Below are 18,973 nucleotides of genomic sequence, written 5' to 3'. Positions count from 1 at the left end.
ATTCAAACTCAGGAGCTGGTTTTAATGGCTGGAGTTTGTATCTGCCTCCTGTATTTCGTATGTCCCTCAGCAAGGAGAGTGGGATTAGCTGGGCTGTGAACTTCACCCATGGTCATTAATCAATGCCATGCCTTGATAACTGGTCCAATTTTTTTTTGTAGAGAAGGAATGCATCAATCTACTGAACAGCCCAGCTGAATATGAATACCATTCTTCACAATTAACACAATCTGTATTGATGCCAAATAACCAATGGTTTAAAATGTTTTTAGATGTGGTAGTCTAATTCTTAATGATTTCAAATCATTTTGAAGCTAATTTTTAATCTACTTGCTCTTGCAGGAACTTATTCATCTTTAAAATTGAAACATTTTGTTTAAAAATAACACTGATAAATATAATGTAGAGTTGTGTGTGTTCTTAGGGGTTGATACCACACACAGTTTGTGGGTTGAGACTCATTAATGTTCAGCCAAGGGTCAAGAAGTACCCTGGCGGTACTCAGCAGGCTCTGAGATGAATCAGTCCGACTAATAGATTCCTAAATTGGAATAAGGTGGAAGGGACTCTCAATCTCATAGGCTAGACTGGTTTTGCAGAGACTGGAGGAAGTCTATAAGTTAGACTAACATTTAGGTTCTTATTCAACAAGACAGCCAACTCCATGGACACAACGTATTCTCTTCATTCTCATTTGCTCATTACTTTTGTGAAACAGCTGTGGATATTTCCCTGCTATAAAAGATGCTGTGTGTGGTCATAGAAGGAAGGTCCTATAGCCCATCAGGTCTGTGTTAGTCAGTGTTATTTCCCCTTTCATTTACTCTAACTCTCTAAATTAATTTCCCTCAAACACTTGTCCAATTCCCTCTTGAAACCCCTGATTGATCCTTACGGGCAGTGAGTTCCAGATCATGGCTACTCTCTGCATAAAGCTGTTTTCCCCACATCCCCACCCTTTGCCCAAAATTTGAAATTTCTGCCCCAGCTCCTTGAATCTACTGATGGGAATAGCTTTCCTCCATTTACCCTATCTAAACTGGTCAGGATCTTGTAGGCCTACAGACATGTAGCATCCATCAAGTGTCCTGTCAACTTCCTTTGTTGTAAGGAGATACCCCCTGACTTCTTCAGTCTATTGTTGTAGCCAAAAGCCCTCATTATCAGAACCATTCCAGTAAATACCTTCAATGGGACCGGAGGTGTTGTTGTCAGAATCAGTGGAGAGAGAACCTGAGTTACATTTCAGGTCACTGCTGTTTTTCAGAAGTCATTAATGAAAAGCTGTTGACCTGAAGGACTCCGCTCCTCTTTCCACAGGTGCGGCCCAATCTATCGAGCACTTCCACCATCCTCTGGTTCAATCCCACGTGTAGCAGCTGAACTGTTGCTGTTTCTGTTGGATTAACCTCTATTTATTCCTCTCTTATTACAGACGGATACTATTTCCCCAGCCATGCAGGACAATCATCCCTTCATGGCACAGCAAACCCTCAAACTACCATCCCAAGGACCTCATCCAGTCACACACCAGGTTCTGTTCTACGAGAGAAAGAAATATGTCACCCTCACAAAAGTGCAAAAGAGTCCGAGAGGTATCTCGGGAAAGACTCTAAGGAGAAAATCTACAGGACTGAGGTAAATGTGAATGTGGCCAAAAAAGAGAAGGATAAGCCCAGGGAAGAATCCAGGCCTAGGAGTGTGGTGGACCTCACACAAGACGTTCGGAATGAAAACGATAGGAGGATACACCTTCTTGATAAACCCATCAAGATTGGTGACCATCTCTCCACAGTTCTTAACAATCACTCTCCCAACCGAGGGACTGGCAATGGAGAACCAAAGTCTAAAAACCCTCTACAGACCTTATCTCTCAGTAATTGTAACAGTGATTCCAGTTCTTCATTAAGGCTTGCGGGCAGTGAACAGGACAGATGCTCCAAAGACTCCATGAAACATGATGAGAACATGAGGCCTCTGCTGCATGCTCACACGGAAAAGACCCGGAAGTGTGACTCAGTCGTGACTTCGGTTGGCACTTTGCATGTCTCCTGTGGCTGTCCATCACCCCATTCTTCTCAAACAGCCCGGATGCCACCTTCCAGCACATTCCCCCCTCTTCCTGTTCATTCCAGTATCTACACAATATACCCCACTGCCAGGGAGCCAGGAAAGGAACATAAAGTGATTGCACCTACCTTTGTGCCTTCAGTTGGGTTTTATGAGGACAGAAATGGGCCCATTCAGATAGCTTCTCAGGCCAGAGACAACAAAAGTGACAAAAATAAAGAGAAAGACATCAATAGAACTTCTGGGGACAGAGCAGGCACTTTGCAAGCCTCTTCTGAAAGGACGCTGGTGGAATCTTCCCGGTTAATGCTTGCACAGGACTTGCCTGTGCATGCAGATATCAAAAGGGCAGAAAACATGAGGGAGGAAGGATCAGTCATTAGGTCCAACTCTTTAGCAATAAAGAGGCCCATGACTTCAGAACTGTTTTTGAACAAGCCAGGCCTTAGTCCTTCAGAGAGTCGAGACTTGCACACAAGTAATGCCGCATCAAAAGACTTAGTGAGATCAGGTTTTGAAGTTGATCACAGAACCCAAGAGAGGGATAAATTCCAAAGGTCTGTCTTGAAGGACTCTTGTAAAGTTTATAATGGGGTAGATGTTACGAGGCTCCACTTGGAGCAATCCCAGCTGAAGCGCTCTGGCACTCCAGAGCCAAAGTGGAAGCCATTTGAAATGGCAACCTATGCGACCACTCAAATGGCAGCCTTGGCAGCCCAGCATAACCATGTGAGTCGAGCTGAGGAGGAACAAAAGAAGGCTTTCCTGGACCCAGCCAGCCTTCAAAGATCTGCCGTAGTGGGAAATCCCAGTGAGGTTTCAGCCATGCAAAGCTTAATAAAGTACAGTGGCAGCTTTGCTAAGGAGACAGCAGGGCGGGTTGGGAGTGGCAAGAAGAGCCCGTTCGGTGGGCTGGGGAACATGAAGGCCGATTCCAGCCAGCACAGCGTTTCCAAGGTACAGCACCTGCCGCTTCAGCAGCTGAACAAACAACTCAAGAGAGACCCGGAGAGGCCCGAGAGTGCAAAGTCATTCGGGAGAGAGGGCAGTGGAGCGCAGGGTGAGGTGGAAGTGAGGCATCCACCTGTGGGGATTGCAGTGGCAGTGGCCCGCCAGAAGGACAACAGTGGCAAACCTGGTGCCGGTGTGATGGACAGGGATCGCTCACTTTCCATGAACAGTGTAAAAGGTAAGGAAATGGCCAATGTTGTTTTGGGGCATGTTTGGCAGGGTGGGACCATGTTTTCTAGTGCTGGTCCTTGAAGGCTCTTGACTCTTGTGAGTTGTGAAGGTTAGGGACCTCCTATGGGTCTGTTCCTGTAGCTAGCCAATGTGGCCATTGTTCACCCCATGTGGGATGGCAGCCCAGATGCCTGCCTCTATTCCATGGCCTGGTTGGCAGCTGGGAAACCCTGGAGAAGGAGCACACAGCATCTGCCACTTTAGTCTTTCCAAGATCGCTGGGTACCATAGGAATGGAAAGGCTTAGTCAACAAATGTAATAATGTTATTATTTTAGTTTATTAGCTCCTTTTATTTATTGTGCTCCTATGAAAAAGGACTTGTGTTTCTTTCGGGTTAATAATTATTTTTAGAAAAAGCATGGGTGATAACATTGTCCCTCGCTTTATAATTTCTCTTGTACAACTTGGTCTCGGTGTTTTTTTAGCAGGTTGTGAATATGTTTTTAAATAAAGGAATTTACACAGATAAGCAAGCAGTGTAATAGATGGAACTGAATGGCCTATTCACGGGCACAGTGGGAACCTTTAAAATAATGGGCTTCGTCTGGTTCGAGATCTATGCATGAAGCAAACATTAAATTGTGGAATTTCAAACAATGAGAGGGGAAGTACCTACACACAGTCAGCAAGGTTAAACTAACATGGTCTGTATGTGCAGAAAGCTTTTAGTTTTATTGTTACAGAGGGCACTGGCAATCAAAATGGAATATTGAAACAAACAGAATTGTTTGCCCTGAATATTGCTGAACTGAAATATTAATTTTCCTTTTGTAATGACCAGATATTTTATATAACTAAGACTGACATTGGACACCCCAAAGTATAAAATAAAGTTTTGGATACATTGGTTAAGTTTCATTATAACCAAGAGGTAGAAAAGATGTATTTTCTTTACAATTATTGGAAGCTTGTGAAATAAAATCATAATCCATGGTGTGTTAGTAATTATAAAATTCAAAGTTCCCATAGCTGTAGTTTTGTAAGATGATTGCTTGTTGAGACATACAGAAGTTTGTTTTCAATGTTTACCTTCAACTCACTAGCTGGCTGGAATGTAGCTTCCCATTTAAACTGATCTATGGCAATCTCTTATTTACATGCAGGAGGCAAAGAATAAAGCAACGCTATGCCATTCAACCTAGCACTTCTGTGTGCAGCTCACATGACCTAGTCCTGTCTATCATCAACAATATGATGCGTTTTTAATGTAAAAATTGATTGGTGGCACAGTGGGAGACAATAAAGTAGAACACTTCCCTCTCTTTTGCATGTCGTTGTATAGAAATTCTTTTGGCTAGACATCATGTGGTCTGCATTGGAAATCTTTGTCTATGAAGTAGTTTCTCTGGCTGTTGCCAAGGCCCAACAGTCCACAGTCGGCAGTGGCATCACAGGGAGCTGTTTGTAAAGCATTTCAATGACTAGGATACAGGCAGCTAACATTAAGTGTAATTTACTGAGCAGAACTAAAAGCTGCAAACAAGAATGGAATTCTAACCAGTTTTCCAGTCTGTTGCTAGGCGACACAGGACAAGCCTTGAGAGAAAAAGTATTAATTTTGTTTTATCTTGCACATGGAAAGCCTGGTAATAACATTAGTCTGCCAGTGATAAGAGAAGGCTCTGAACCTACTGAGCTTTACAGAAAGGTAAAAGCACAGTTTAGATGACTAATCTGATGTATTGTAAGAATGAAATGCTGATATTTAGGGCAGGGTTGCCTAGACACAGCCTAAGCCTGTACATGAGCATGGCCAGTGTGGGGCCTGTACACACTCTTTTCATTTTTCTTAAAGACAAGTCTTCTATTCATGGATATTAACAGCAGCTCTCTGTATAAGGCAGAATTATCTCATTCCAGAACCACCTGTAGGAATAAATGGAAGGGGGAAATTAAAAGCAATTATTATAATAAATGTTGCATAAAATCACACTATTCTGGCTTTTTTTCCATCCCATTATAAATACAGTTGAAGTAGAAGGGGCCCTGTTAGTCGTGCAACTTAACTCTTTTATCCCTGGCCAAAATACCATAACGTGAAATCATATTTCTCCAAAATGGCCATAACACACCTTTTGTTTTTGTACTGCGGCTCAGTAAGCATTTCTCGTCATCAGCAAAAAATGAGTTATGCACAGAATCATCCTTTATGACTTCACTCAATGTTTTTTTTTGCTGCTCAACCCTCCCAAAAAATGAACTTTCAAAGGCAACACTTAGTAGGTTGTGCTTCAGTGAAAGATGGGTTTCCCATTAGATGGAATGTAATGAGGAATGACTAAAACAAATGAAATGTAGACCAGACTCACCCACTGCTATGCTCACAAGGCAGGGTTTTATGTGCAATTCATTCAAACACATAAAAATGAGGGCCAGGAAGAGACCAGTTGGTCATTTAAATCTGCTCCAAACTCGTGATGGTCAGACAACTACCCTCTGCAGGAATTCAATCTTCTGGGAGAGGCAAACAAACAGAAAGATCCAGGGTCCAAAAGGGGAAAAAAGATTTCTGGAAAATTTCCCTCCAGCTCCCTTAACTAATTGAAAGCAGTCAAGAAGATCAGATGAACTAAGTACAGTGATTCATGGTCCTGGATGGTTCTCCAAACAGAGGGAGTAGAAACTCATCCTCAGACACACCTGAATGTTACAGTAACATTACACACTGCTTCTGAAATTCAGTTCTGTTGATTTCAACTTTGGAATTTTGAATACAACGCACATATGTTATTTCATCACATATTTAACACAACCTAAGCTGAGTCTCCAAGTTTCATCTGTCTTCCTGTCCATCTGCTCTTCACTGAGTCACACAATAGTCCCAGATCCTAGACATCTAAATCCCTGATTTTCCTTGGTAATTGACATGATTAAAATTGAATCAACAGTGCATAAAATCGCAGTATATTAACCTTTTGTGTCGATTTTAATGTGTCATGACTTAAACACCAAGGCTGTGATATTAATTCCCACCCATAATAGCTGGAACAGGTCCAGAATAAGTAGTGGTTGTAATGGAAATTCTGAATGTACTACCTTCCAGTGCACACTGAATACTCCTTTCTGAGGATGAATGTTCTTTGTAGGGCCTGCCTGTCCCAACACCATGACTTGCTCTATTTCATGCAGGGATCAGCAATGCATTTTTATGATTCAAGTTAAATTAAAAATGTACTGTTGGAAACTATGACAATTTTGAAGTGTGGAGAAATCTCTTCTTTATTTTTTTCTTTGCTATGTTGGATATCAGATTGATTCTCTGTGGGAATTTGAAAGCAGTAAAGGGAGATTCCAGCAGCATATATGAAAGGTTTCCTGTTATGTCATTGGTTGTGTTTGGTAAGGGGCTGAAGTGCAAGTGAATTTAGCCACAGATGGGTTGAGGTATTGGTGTTATATCGAAGTTCCTTGACACGAAGGAGGGTTACAGGATATAGCAGCAGATTGCTTCTGAAGCCAGCGCTTAAGATTGTCTGTCACAAAAGAATCAAAAGGGAGGTAAAATCAAGTGGCACAAATGTGGAATTCTCTGTCAATACCACCATTGAAGCAGATGCTTTCTCAAAAGTCAACCAAGACTTTTACTTGAAAACCAGGAGTATTAAATGCATTGAGAAACGAGGAATAGACCAGAGATGATTCATGTGGCTGTGCCTGTGCTGTGATTCTTTATCACGGGCTTTTAACATTTAGAACAATGTTTACTTAACCCTGATTCACTGCATATTTACTTAAATAAAATTGATTTGCTAAGAAACCTTTGGTGATTCTTGGGCAAACCTGCTTTTGAAAGGATCTTGGTAAGGCTCTGAAAGTTGTTAGTGACGCTGTGTCAAATAGTTGATTAATTAGATGTTAATAGGATTTTCAAGTGAAATCTGCTGGGTTCTTCTGCTTTCTGTTGTCGGGGAACAGAGTACTAGTAAGAATTGTTTTAATGGCACCACCCTGTTGGAAGTTGCACATAAAGACTGAGTGCTGTACTCATCCTGTGATGACTGAACTAATTGTGCTGTGAGATTACAACATATCCATTTACTACAATTTATTAAACAAATATCTCATGGATTCTTCCTTCATTTTTTCCACCTGCATGTCCTATCATTTGCCATGATTAAAACAATATTGGATGCTTAGAATTAAAGCTTTTCACTTGGATAAATGAGGTTGCATTTTCAGTTGGAAATATTTTCAGAGGCAATGATATTTTGTAATGGTGTGATCATTTCTACATTTCTTAGTTTGAAAACCTTACAAAGTTCCATTTCAAATTATCATGTCATCTGCCAGTAGAAGAGTAACAGTTCAATCTCTTTGGCAGCACTTTTTAAAGATCTTCAAACTTAAATAAGCCAAAAATGTGTGCATTACGTGACTGAGGAACTTTGGGCCATGTATCTGCACCATGACAAAGTCTACCTCCTTCCACTTCTGTGCCATCACCTGACTCCACCCCTGCCTCAGGTTCACCTGATGCCTAAACACTCCTCCCTTCCCTTCTTTACACCTGGACTTAAACATTCCAGAATATATTTGGCTTCTTACGCTCCCTCTGTAATGCCCAGGTCCTCCAAAATCCTGCTGCACATGTCCTAGCTCACTCTATGTCCACCTTCCCCATCATTCCTTTACTTACTGACTTTATTGGTTTCAGTTAAGCAGAGCCATGACTGTAAAATTCTCACCTACGTTTCCCATTCTTCCATGGACTTATCCCTCGCTGTCTCCTTAATTACCGCCTTCCATCCTTGCTCGCCATTTCTCCTCCTCCAATTCTAAATTCTCCTTGAATTTTGCTGCTTTCACCTCCCAAGTCCTCAAGATTTGGATTTCCCTCCCTAAGCCCCTCCATCTCTATCTCCCTTTCCCCCTTTAAGATGCTCTTTAAACTCAATTTCTTAATCATCTATCCCAGTATCTCTTTATGTGAGTCAGAGGTTTGTTTGATGACAATTCAGTGCAGCACCTTTGGATGTTTTGCTGTGTTAAAGGAGGTACATAAGTATATTGCTGTTTTGTTGTTGAGATTATGGTGTTGTTTTGAGAGATGACATTTGGTCTCTTTCTTGCTTGAAGGACATGGGCGGACAGATGAAGAGCGGAGCGATGATCGGCACCGCCATCGGGAGGAGCGTCTCATTGCCCGAGAGCAGGAGAAGCTATTGAGGTGAGTGGTCCAGAGCCACTGAAGCATTCTCACTGCTGTGTCTTACTGCCTCAGGGCTTTAACACAGGATTAGCCATATCAGCTCAGCATGTGTGAATTTGGAATAAAAACAGAAAATGCTGGGAAAACTCAGCAGGTCAGGCAGCACGTGTGGATAGATAAACAAAATTAACTCTTCAGGTCAATGACCTTTCATCAGAGTTCTGACAAAGTTATTGACCTAAAACTATAACTCTGTTTCATTCTCCACATGTGCTGCCTAATTGGCTGAGTGTTTATAGCATTTTCTGTTTTTATTTCAGATTTTCAACATCTGCAGATTTTTTTTTGATTTTCGATGTGTGCAACTGAGTCAGGCTTGACAATTGGTAAAATCAAAAATGTGGCCCACCACCTGAATGCCATCCGGTAGGATTCCTGTCTTTGATGATGGCAGTAATGTATTAAAGGTCCTTTGCCTGTAGCAGTTCTCATAAGAAAATTATTTGGTCATCAAACTGACCCCTTTGTACCCTGTAGCTCTGTTGCCATTAAGTTCCTATGCTTTGATACCACTTGTTCCTGTGGCATCATGCATGCCCCTGACTTCAACAAATTTAATCATTACTGAATTGACTTTACTCTAGAAAAGGCTTTTCCAATGCAAAGTACATGATAGAAATCTGGAATACAAGGAAGGTCCCAAATCAGAAGGGTCTTGGAGGAGGTGGTCAGCTCCCTGCAACTGGCAGTGGACGGGACTGGTCACGTAGCAGGGCTTCGCTGTTGGGTGATGCTGGGGAGGGGGAGACTCAAGGAGCCGTGATTGGTAGTTAAGCTGGTTAGTTGCTGCCCATCAGGGTGGGGTTTTTGGTGATTGATGATGGAATCGGATGTTGAGTGCTTGTGTGAAGGGGGTGGGTGGGGAGAATAGGTGAGTGCAGTTGGTACAACAGTGGATGTGAGCCTGTAAGTAAATAGCTTTATTAGGGCCTGCCTGAGTCCTGTTCACAATTCCAGGCCAGGACCAAGTCAGAGAGGCCCCCTTGAAATTGCCCACCTCCTGAATAAGCATTGCTGTAAAAACCCACTTGAGTTATAAGAGCCCAGTGTATGAAGTATATTGGATCAGCATGACCTAATTTGCAATAGAATGATGTCCAATGCAGCAAGAGGCATGTCCATGCTCATGGATTCAACATTCCAGTGCCCAGTTGAAGTTCTGAAGTGATTTGGTTCAACCCGTGGCATTGTATTCTCTGGGAAACAGATTTTCATACACATATTTCTAGTCAATCGTCAGTTGTTTGCTTTGCTCTTTCTGGGATCTTACCTTCTGCAGAATTGCTTTTCATATTTACTTACATGAGCAGAATGATTATACTTCTAAAGGACTTCACTGATTGTGAAATGCTTCAGCGTGACCTCAAGCTATGGAAGCTGCTGTATGTGCAAGGCCAGAGCACTGATAATATTTGGATATTGACTAAAGCCATAACATGTCTGCTTAGAACAAAAAGGAGAAAGTAACTTTTTAAGAGGAAAATATAATCAATTAGTGAGGTTGAAGTAATGTCTCGTAAGGATTGTACAGAGACAAGGATAACAGTAACCTCAGTGTAAACCACATATAGAACAAACTCTTTTCATAAAAAACAACAATCAGTCCCATTCACTCCATGCAAAAATGTGGGAAATGAGAAGTGTCCATATTAATTCCATCACACTATATATGTTCAGTCAATCCAAGACAAACAGTCTTTAAAAGCAGTACCCTTGAGGAATCATTTTTTTACTATTGGTTCCCTGAAGGCCATGTGTTAGTTTTATCTTTTCTTTTTATTGTACTTCACTGCCCACGAGTCTATTCCCACAAGGACTCCAGGTACAGCAGCAAGACACAACAGTGTCTGGTGCACCACCAACCCCAGTCAATGAGACAGGGTCAAGCTGAACAGAGTGACATGGGTGCAGCTGCATTGCATAAAGCTGGCATGAATCCAAGATGGAAGAGCTGATGGTGGAGCACAAAGAGGTCCTTTATTGGTTTATGTGTCTAATGTTGTTAAATAATCCTGATTCAAAACAGTTGGTTTTTCCTTTTTGTTAGATGATTACTGATTGGGACTTGCCCAAAAAATATCATTGTATATCAACCGTAACCTATTAAGTTCCCTTTTAAGGACATTTTGGGCTTTAATAAGAATATTAGCAGTGTGTTCCAAAATTTTCATGAATATTATCCACAGGTGTTATTAAAGCGAGCAGGCTAATTTTTAAGTGTGGTAGATATATGGTGAATGACAGCAGAGAATCTCTCTGACATCTTTTGTTGCTTCTCTGGGTACGTGGAGGCATCACTAACTGGATTGGAAAGAATTTACTGAGATTTGTACAGCACCTTTCATAACTCTGGCTGTCCCAAAGCACCTTACACGCAACATGTACCTTTGGAAATGTAGACATTGCTGTAATGTAGGAGATGGGACAGCAAGGTGCCACAAATAGCAACATGACAATAGCTGGGTAATCTGTCTTATTGGTGCTGGTGAGATAAATATGTATCAGGGCTTTGAAATAATACCACAGTGATCTTTTGCCCCAGAGAGGGCTAATGAGGCCTTGGTTGAATGCCCCATCCGTATTCTCACAGTACTGCATTCATGTAAGCCTAGTTCCTGCTGAACCCAAAACCCACTTACTCAGAGGACCTTAACATGGGTGAGGTTCTCCCAAATGAGCACTGATGGCTTAACCAACCAAAAAAATGGTGCAGTGCAGTTTCTAGGCTCTTATTAACCCAGGATGGCTGTATAAAGTTATCAGCTCCAGCCAACTGGTGATACACGAGGGGCAGGTGGTGCAATTCTTCCGCTATTTACATTGGACTCCCAATGAACGGTCTCAAGGCCCCACCCTAAAAGCTCCTTCTCCATTTTCAGTGGTCATGGGTCAGTGGGAATGTTAAATGTTTTCAAGGAGGCTTTGAGAATATCCTTGAACTGCGTTTGTAGTCCACCAACTAATTTTTTACCATGACTTCTCAGAGCAGAGTGTTGAGCTCGCAACTAACGTGGCCTGCCCTTTGGTATTGGGCCTCCATGCTTTGGGTGTAAGTCTGAGAGAGGACACTAATGGTTGTTTGCTTAATCTGTCAGTGGATTTGAAGGATGTTACTGCAATAGCATTGGTGATATGTCCCTTGTGCCTTGAGGTTCCTGCTGTATGTAGTCCATGCCTTAGGTGTGTGCAGGAGGGCAGTGATCTCTGCTGCTTGGTTGATGATGAGCTTTGTGCTGAGTCTGAGGGTTTGATCCTCATAAACTCTTTTCCTCAAATGGTCAGAAACTGTGCTGGTGCCCTGAAGGCGATACTGAATTTCATCATCAATGTCTACCTTCATTGAGATATAGGAAACAGTCCATGTTTTTCAGGGTCTCCTTGTGGACCTTTATTGACAAGGGCAGGTTGTGTAGTGGGGGGCAGATTGGTAAATGACTTTGCTCTTGTGAATATAAAGCATAAGGCCCCTTCTCTTCGAGAGTTCAGTGAATGATCGCCTGAAGCTTGGCCTCTGAGCTTGTACATACACAAGTGTCATCTACATACTGCAGCTCAATAAATGAAGTTAGAGTCCTCTTGATCCTGGAGTAGAGGCACTGTTGAACAGTTCCATTTGCCCTGTAGATCATCTTCAATCCAGTGAGAAGCTTGTTGGAGCCATGCTGCAACATTACAAGAAAAATGACTGGGTGAGGTGTGGGGCAATGATGTAGCCTTGCTTGACAGCAGTGGATCTGTTAGTTAAGATCACAGCTTGCAGTTATGTAGCAGAGGCAAAAGCAGAGACAAATTTCCATGGAGGCCAAATGTGCGAAGGATGCATCATAGTCCCTCTTGATTGATAGACTCTTGATTGATAGAGTAAGGGGCTATTAAGAGTTCAAGCAAGGCCACATATTTCTCTTGGAGTTGTTGCATGGAGAAGAATGTGTCCGATGTGCTCTTTGATAGATGGAATCCACACTGTGATCTGGAGAGCAGCTCTTCTGCCACTGGGAGGAGGCAGATGAGGAGGACCCTGGTGATCACTTTCTCTGTGGCAGTCAGCAGGGTTTAGTTACCACAATTGAATTTAACTCCTTTTTTTGAATATGTCCGCAATTAAGGTGTCTCTGAGGACTCCTGGCATTCTGACACCACAATGCCTGTCCCTGTGGTGTTAACATTAGAAAGCAACTCAGCAGACATTTTAATATTGAATTCACTTCACAATGTTTCAGTAGTCAATTAGCAACACATTACTGTGTGCACTTTCCATAACAGTTTAATGATACTTTTTAAAATGAAATTGCAAATGAAAGTTTATGTAAAATATCAAGAGTTTTTCTGTTGAAATAATAGTAGAAGTGAAGAAGCACCTCTATATTTTGGAAATTTACTCTCTACATTTGAAGGTTCTCCCAAAATGTAGGAGGCTGCTTTATGCCACCAGTAAAAGCTCACTTCGAGCAAATGTTGGTCAGAGGTTTGTCCTCAGCTAATGTTGGTGCCACTTCACGACTTGGCTCATATGAAGCAGAAATCTGTTGTAGCAGGGAAATCAAACTGTCTTCTTCACCCGCTAATTCGCTCTGAGTGCATGTGCATCTGTGTTGTATCTGCAAATGCATGTGTGTACATACCTGTGTACCTCTGCCTGTTTTTCTATTCATATATGTGTATCTATGTGTGGCTGTGTATGTATACACGTGTACCTGCAATTGTGTTTATCAGTGTTTGTCTGCATGTTTGTGTGTGTGTGTGTGCGTGTGTCTCTCTCTGTCAGTATGTGCCTATATCCTCGAGTGTCTTCTATAAGCATTTGTATCTGCAAGCATGTATGCCTGTAAATGTGTCTGCGACTGTATGCATGTGCATCTGCAAGTGTGTGTGTGTGTCTGTCTGTCTGTCTGCCTGTATTTGCGCTTTTGTGTGTGTGCGCGTGTGTGTGCGCATGTGTGTGTGTGCGCATGTGTGTGTGTGTGTATGTGTGTGTGTGTGTGTGTGTGTAGCAGGGGTAAGTAATAGGACAACCACCTGTCTGAGTGCTCAAGTTCCATCAAGACTCCATTGAAGAAGAGCAAGCTCAGGCTGGACTCCCTGTTGCACACTTGAATAGATACCTGCATTGTTCAGAAAGAACTGTGTTTCTGCCAGCTGGACTCTTGCATATGGATCGTGTCTTGGCATTTTTGGTTTAATTCTGTTACACCTTCCCTATGCACACTTCTTGAATCTGGCATTTAACTTCTAATATTCCTGCCACAGCATGTCCAATATATAACAATGGTTAGATCCACCTTGGTTTTGGGGATGGGGTAACTGGCCATGATCACAATTTTTTTGGCAGATTATATTGTTCCAAGCTTGACCTCAAGGCTGACGAAAATCAATTGATGGTGTTACAGAGAAAGAAAACAGCCTGCTTGGCCTCGCATAAGTGACAGAAAAGCTTTTAGCCTTCACTTATGAAAGCAGAACAATGGTGGGGAATTTGTCTTTGGAGAGAAAAGAATGTTTTTTATAAAAATATCTTTTTATGGCCCTCCTTTTATTCGTCTGGGATGAAAGGTTTCTGAAACAACCAGCTAGAGACCGGTGGCATTGGCTGATTTCCTCAGAAGTTGTTTGTTTGCTTTTTGTTAGCACGGCTCAGTGTGTGCATAGGGAGGGAGGACTCATTCACTGCTTTACACCGAGGTGCAGAGCTGTTAGACTGTTGAGTGATTTATGCTTTCCTGTCTTTCTGCTTGCACAGATAAGTCAAAGATGAAAGCTTAAGATGTTCGTCCTACAAAGTGCTTTCAAACTTCACTTTCCCAGCTCCCTCACAATAGCTACATGCATGTACATATAAGATAACACAGTAAGGTTTGCAAAATACAAATCTGACCATTCATGCTTTAACTTTAGGAAGTTTGTGAGTTACTGCATAGGTCAGAGCCTTGCAGAAATCTGTCCCTCCGCATCCTCTCACTCTCCCAGTCTTCCGTGAACTTAACATCCACTGCTTGTAAATGTTCATCCGTGGCAGTTGTCTATATGCTGATGTCCTGCAATTTGGTCTTAAACTTTGTTACATTTAATCTAGGTTTGATTTAAAATAAAGCAGTGCATGCAAGTGAATGTGTAATGGTTAAGCAAATTGCTTCAGCCCTCAAATCAATTGTCATCAGTTTTTTTTCTCAAATCCTAAAAAGACTAAAGGCACACACACCCGTATTTTTACTCTGTGACGGGGAAAGTCGAAAGCCCACATGCACATGCCAGCCTATAGACATCTGGATATAGTCCCTCAGGTTCTTTGTCACTCTCTCTCTGAACAGCTACTTTCCAACAACCATCAGGTTCTTGAGATCGGACCTGCACAACCCGAATCCTACCTCAGCAACAGAACATTATGGACCACCTCTTGCACTGCTATGGATGTGTCTCTGATTGTGCTTTTTTTGGCACTAATGTCTTGTTTTGCACAGTCATTTTCTCCCTTCACTCCCTTGTATCATTTTTGTATAATTTATATTTTGTGTGTTGTCTGAACGTACATGCCAGTGATGCTGCTGCAAGTAAGTTTTACATTGTACCTGTACCCCACTGTACTTCTGCAGATGGCAATACGCTTGACTTGACTCTCCTTCCAGACCACTGAAAAATAGTCTTCTTGAAATAGCCACTTAGTTGCCTCTGTTTGTTTCATTACGCTTGAATGGAAGGCTGTGAAATGTATTCAAATTCCTCAAATTTAATTCCAGTAGAAAAAGATTTGCAGTGCTGATTTCCCAAATGAAGTTTGGTCACAGACCAGCCATGATCTCAGTGAATGGTGGTATGTGCTGAAGGACTTAAGTGACCATTTCCTCTCCTGTATTGAAATCACGCTGGCTACAAGCAGCTCCTTCCCCACCCCTCCTTGGCTGCGTAATGTTACCCTATTGGCACATCTTACTTTTTTTTCCAAATGAAAGCACAGGGTTATAAGTAAAATACATCAGATTGTTGGTGCAGATGGATTTTTATTTCCTCAGGAATTTTACAACGTATCTCATTCAAAAGTTTTCTCAGTTGTAAATTATTCAATCGCATTCATTCAGTAATTAGGACTATAATAGCACCCATTTACCAGTCTCCATACAGGTTATTTCAGAATAAATTTTAAATGCACATAGATTTCCTTTGTGCAATGTACGATTTAGATTATAAAGTAAGGATTTTTTTTGATTGAATCTAATTTGCTATTTTCTTGTCCACCTGCAGAGAGAGTAAGGAGTTGGCGGATTTTGCCCGGTTACATCCTGCGGGCTGCAGCAGCGGTAGTCTGAACTCAAATCTGATGGTGATGGGAGGCCCAGCTCTGGCTGGATCTGGGCGCTGGCCTACCGATCCCACCTCACACCTCGCATCTCATCCCTGGCTTCCTCGCACAGGGAGTCCCTCCATGTGGCTGACAGGACATCCCTACGGTCAGTACAACTCTGAAAATGGAATTCTTTCATTAATTTTGCAAATTGTGGAAATTTAAAGCACAGAAACAGACCATTGAACTCATTAGCCCATGCGGATGTGTACATTCCACACTGGCCTCTCCTGCCCAGTTGGCAATTCTCTCTATTTATTTCTTTCTCAAGCTTTCCCTTAAACACATCTACATTTCAGTACAGGCACCAAGTGCTAGTAAGCTCTACCTTCCCACCACTTAGTGAGTTTCTTCTGAATACCTTATTAGATATACCAGCAACTCTTACATTTGCAATCCCTGGATTTGATATGTTGCAACATTGTTGACATCATTTAGGGGAATTTTATGTCAAAATAGGTGCTGGGCAAACAAAAATTCTGTTGCAAAGGTGTTGAATTTCCTTGTTAGCATTAAGGCAGCCAGAAATGGGTTCAATTTTGTACTAGTCTGGATTAAACTATTTTCAGCTTCATAGTGCTGTGTCTTCCGGAGATGTTGAAAGGAATCTCTCGGCTTCAATGACATATTTAGGCTCATTATAAAAACTTGGACCATGCCAAAAGCTATTGAAATTTGGGTTTTTACTCTTCTGACTCTGTCCCCCCTTGGCATGCTGCATGTGTGTGTCAGTTTCATGGGGGCCTGCTACAGTCCAGAACCCTTGTCGTCCTGTCAGTCTTTAAGTTTACACCCAGACTGTATGGTGTGTTTGATTTTTTTTTGAATGCAGAGCATCATCCAGTCTGAGTGACTCTGGACGGACACACACACACACACACACACACACACACACACACACACACACACACACACACACACACACACACACACACACACACACACACACACACACACACACATCTCCAGAGTGCTCCAGTCCACTTTACATCAAAGGCCAAATAATTCAATGTTCAGAAGAGATCTATCCTTTAAAGCTGGTGATTATGATCACTGATGACAATAGCTATGTGCAGTTCAATGGTTATCATAAGGCAGAATTACCAATTGACCTTTGAGATGTTTAAGTCATCTAGTTTTGGCTGATATTGGCTGTGAATTGAACTCAGAATAAATCTGAATAATTCTTTGTATATGTTATTTATTCTGTTATATTTTATGTTTCATACGTGTTACCTATATGTTATTTACTTTTAGTGAGTATAAAGAGGTTAGATTATTTTGGACCGTCTTCACATCCAGTTTTTTTCTTTTGCTTTGAGCAGGACTGGGTCATCCATCATTACACCAGGGAATGCCGCCAGGATTTCCCCCCAGCATACCCAGCTCTATGCCATCCACGTACCAGTTTGCAAGAGACCCACAGTCAGGGCAGCTGGTTGTAATTCCAACAGAACATTTACCGCACTTTGGTACGTTAAAGAGAAAAATATTCTGGAGAAGGGGCCATACCTACCTGTGTCCATATGTACTAAGTTGGAAAGGAGAAGTTCCATGTTAAAAAGACAGCTGAGCACGGATAATGGTCATTACACCCAGCACAGCGTTTGCAAGCTTGCTGCATGCCTAAGATGGGAGGTATTACACTTGGACATGCAGAACATTAGGAAAGTGGGTATAGCACCAGTTATCGGGTTTTGATCTCACCACCAAGCTTGAAACAGATCAGCTACCTAGAGCCATGAAGAAATGATGAGGCCTAGAGCATTGCTGTTGGAAGGTGCTACCTCAAGGCTGGGTTCAGGAACACGTGCTCAGTGCCAGCGTGATTGGATAGGAGATGGACCTTAGCACCTTAAGCTGGCATGAGCCCTGTTCACTGGGTATGCTTTGGAAATGGTGGTTGTTCCGTTCACACATTGGTGCACACCATCACCATACCTGAGAGGAGCTCCTGAGTCTACTGCCAGTCAAGTAACATCAAGATCCGTCCACTAGTTGCTCTCAGCCAATTAAGGGCTATCCAACTTGTTGAAGGACAGTACTTGGGTTTATGTGGGACTAAGTTGATGTACCTGGAAACCAATTCGCCCTTTGACTTAATTAATAATCATGCATCTGAGCTAGAGAGATCAATTACTGACATCTTGAGATATCAGTGCAATGCAGAGGAGTGGGCATGTTTCTGGAATGGGAACATTTTTCACTGAATTATGTTGGCTGACTTGAAGCTTTAGTGGGTGCTTGGGGTGGGGTGCGGTGGGGGAAAGACTATGTCTGTCTCTGTATGTGTATATGCTGGGAGCAGAAAATAAATGGGCTACCCATATATAAAGCCTTTCGGTATTTAATAGGTTTGCTCTTTCATTGCTGCCTTTTGTGCCACTGTAAACACTGTATTGTGCACAGTTTTGATTTTTGTCTTGTCCTGATGGTGACTACTTTGTACTTTTGCAGCTGAGTTAATGGAAAGAGCCCCCCCTCTGTGGCCTTCGATGTACCCCCCAACAGGAAGCTCCCTGCAGCACGCCCACCAGCTCCAGTTACTGTCTCACCAGCAGCTCCTTCGTCAGCATGAGCTCTACGTGCTTCAGCAGCAGGCAGCCCATGCCATGGAGCTCCAGCGCAGCGCACAGCTCGTCGTAAGTTCGCTCAGTAACCACTCACATCTTTCACCACCCTGCTAATCAGATTAGCAGATTCTTTGATGTCAAGGGGAGAAAAGAACTGGGCACTACCCTGTTCCTGATATGACATCAGGTCTTATGCATACAACCAGGCAAGGTGAAATGTCTCATTGCTGATGGTAAACATTGGTGTGAATGAACAGCTAGTGTTGCTGCCTGCCTCGCAGTTCCAGTGATCCGATTTCAATCCTGCACCCCCCAGCCCCACCCCCACCCCCCACTGCCAACTTGGAGTCTGCATGTGCTCCCTGTGACCCAGATGCTTCAGTTTCCTACCACATCTCAAAGGCATGCAGGTTAATTGGCCACCATAAATTGCCCCAATTGTGCAGGTAAGTGGTAGAATCTGGGGTAATTGATGGGAATGTGGGGAAGGTTCATTTAGGATTACACAAAACGGGTGCTTGATGGTCAGCATGGACTTGGTGGG

General features: G+C 42.4%; 1 protein-coding gene across 5 annotated transcripts in view; it reads left to right on the top strand.

Moving 5' to 3' along the window:
• The window catches only part of tnrc18 (trinucleotide repeat containing 18), a 148,482-nt gene that overhangs the window by 71,597 nt on the left and 57,912 nt on the right, over window positions 1–18,973 (top strand). For all 5 annotated transcript variants that reach the window (XM_052020834.1, XM_052020832.1, XM_052020833.1 and 2 more), the window contains 5 exons: window positions 1,436–3,259; window positions 8,391–8,481; window positions 15,757–15,962; window positions 17,182–17,328; window positions 18,314–18,498. In XM_052020834.1, coding sequence (XP_051876794.1) covers window positions 1,436–3,259; window positions 8,391–8,481; window positions 15,757–15,962; window positions 17,182–17,328; window positions 18,314–18,498 — 2,453 coding nt within the window. The remainder of the gene's footprint in view (window positions 1–1,435; window positions 3,260–8,390; window positions 8,482–15,756; window positions 15,963–17,181; window positions 17,329–18,313; window positions 18,499–18,973) is intronic.

This window comes from Pristis pectinata, chromosome 8, assembly GCF_009764475.1.
Source record: "Pristis pectinata isolate sPriPec2 chromosome 8, sPriPec2.1.pri, whole genome shotgun sequence".
NCBI lineage: Eukaryota > Metazoa > Chordata > Chondrichthyes > Rhinopristiformes > Pristidae > Pristis > Pristis pectinata.
The sequence above is the reverse complement of the archived record's forward strand: the minus strand, read 5'-3'. Positions and strand labels throughout refer to the sequence as shown.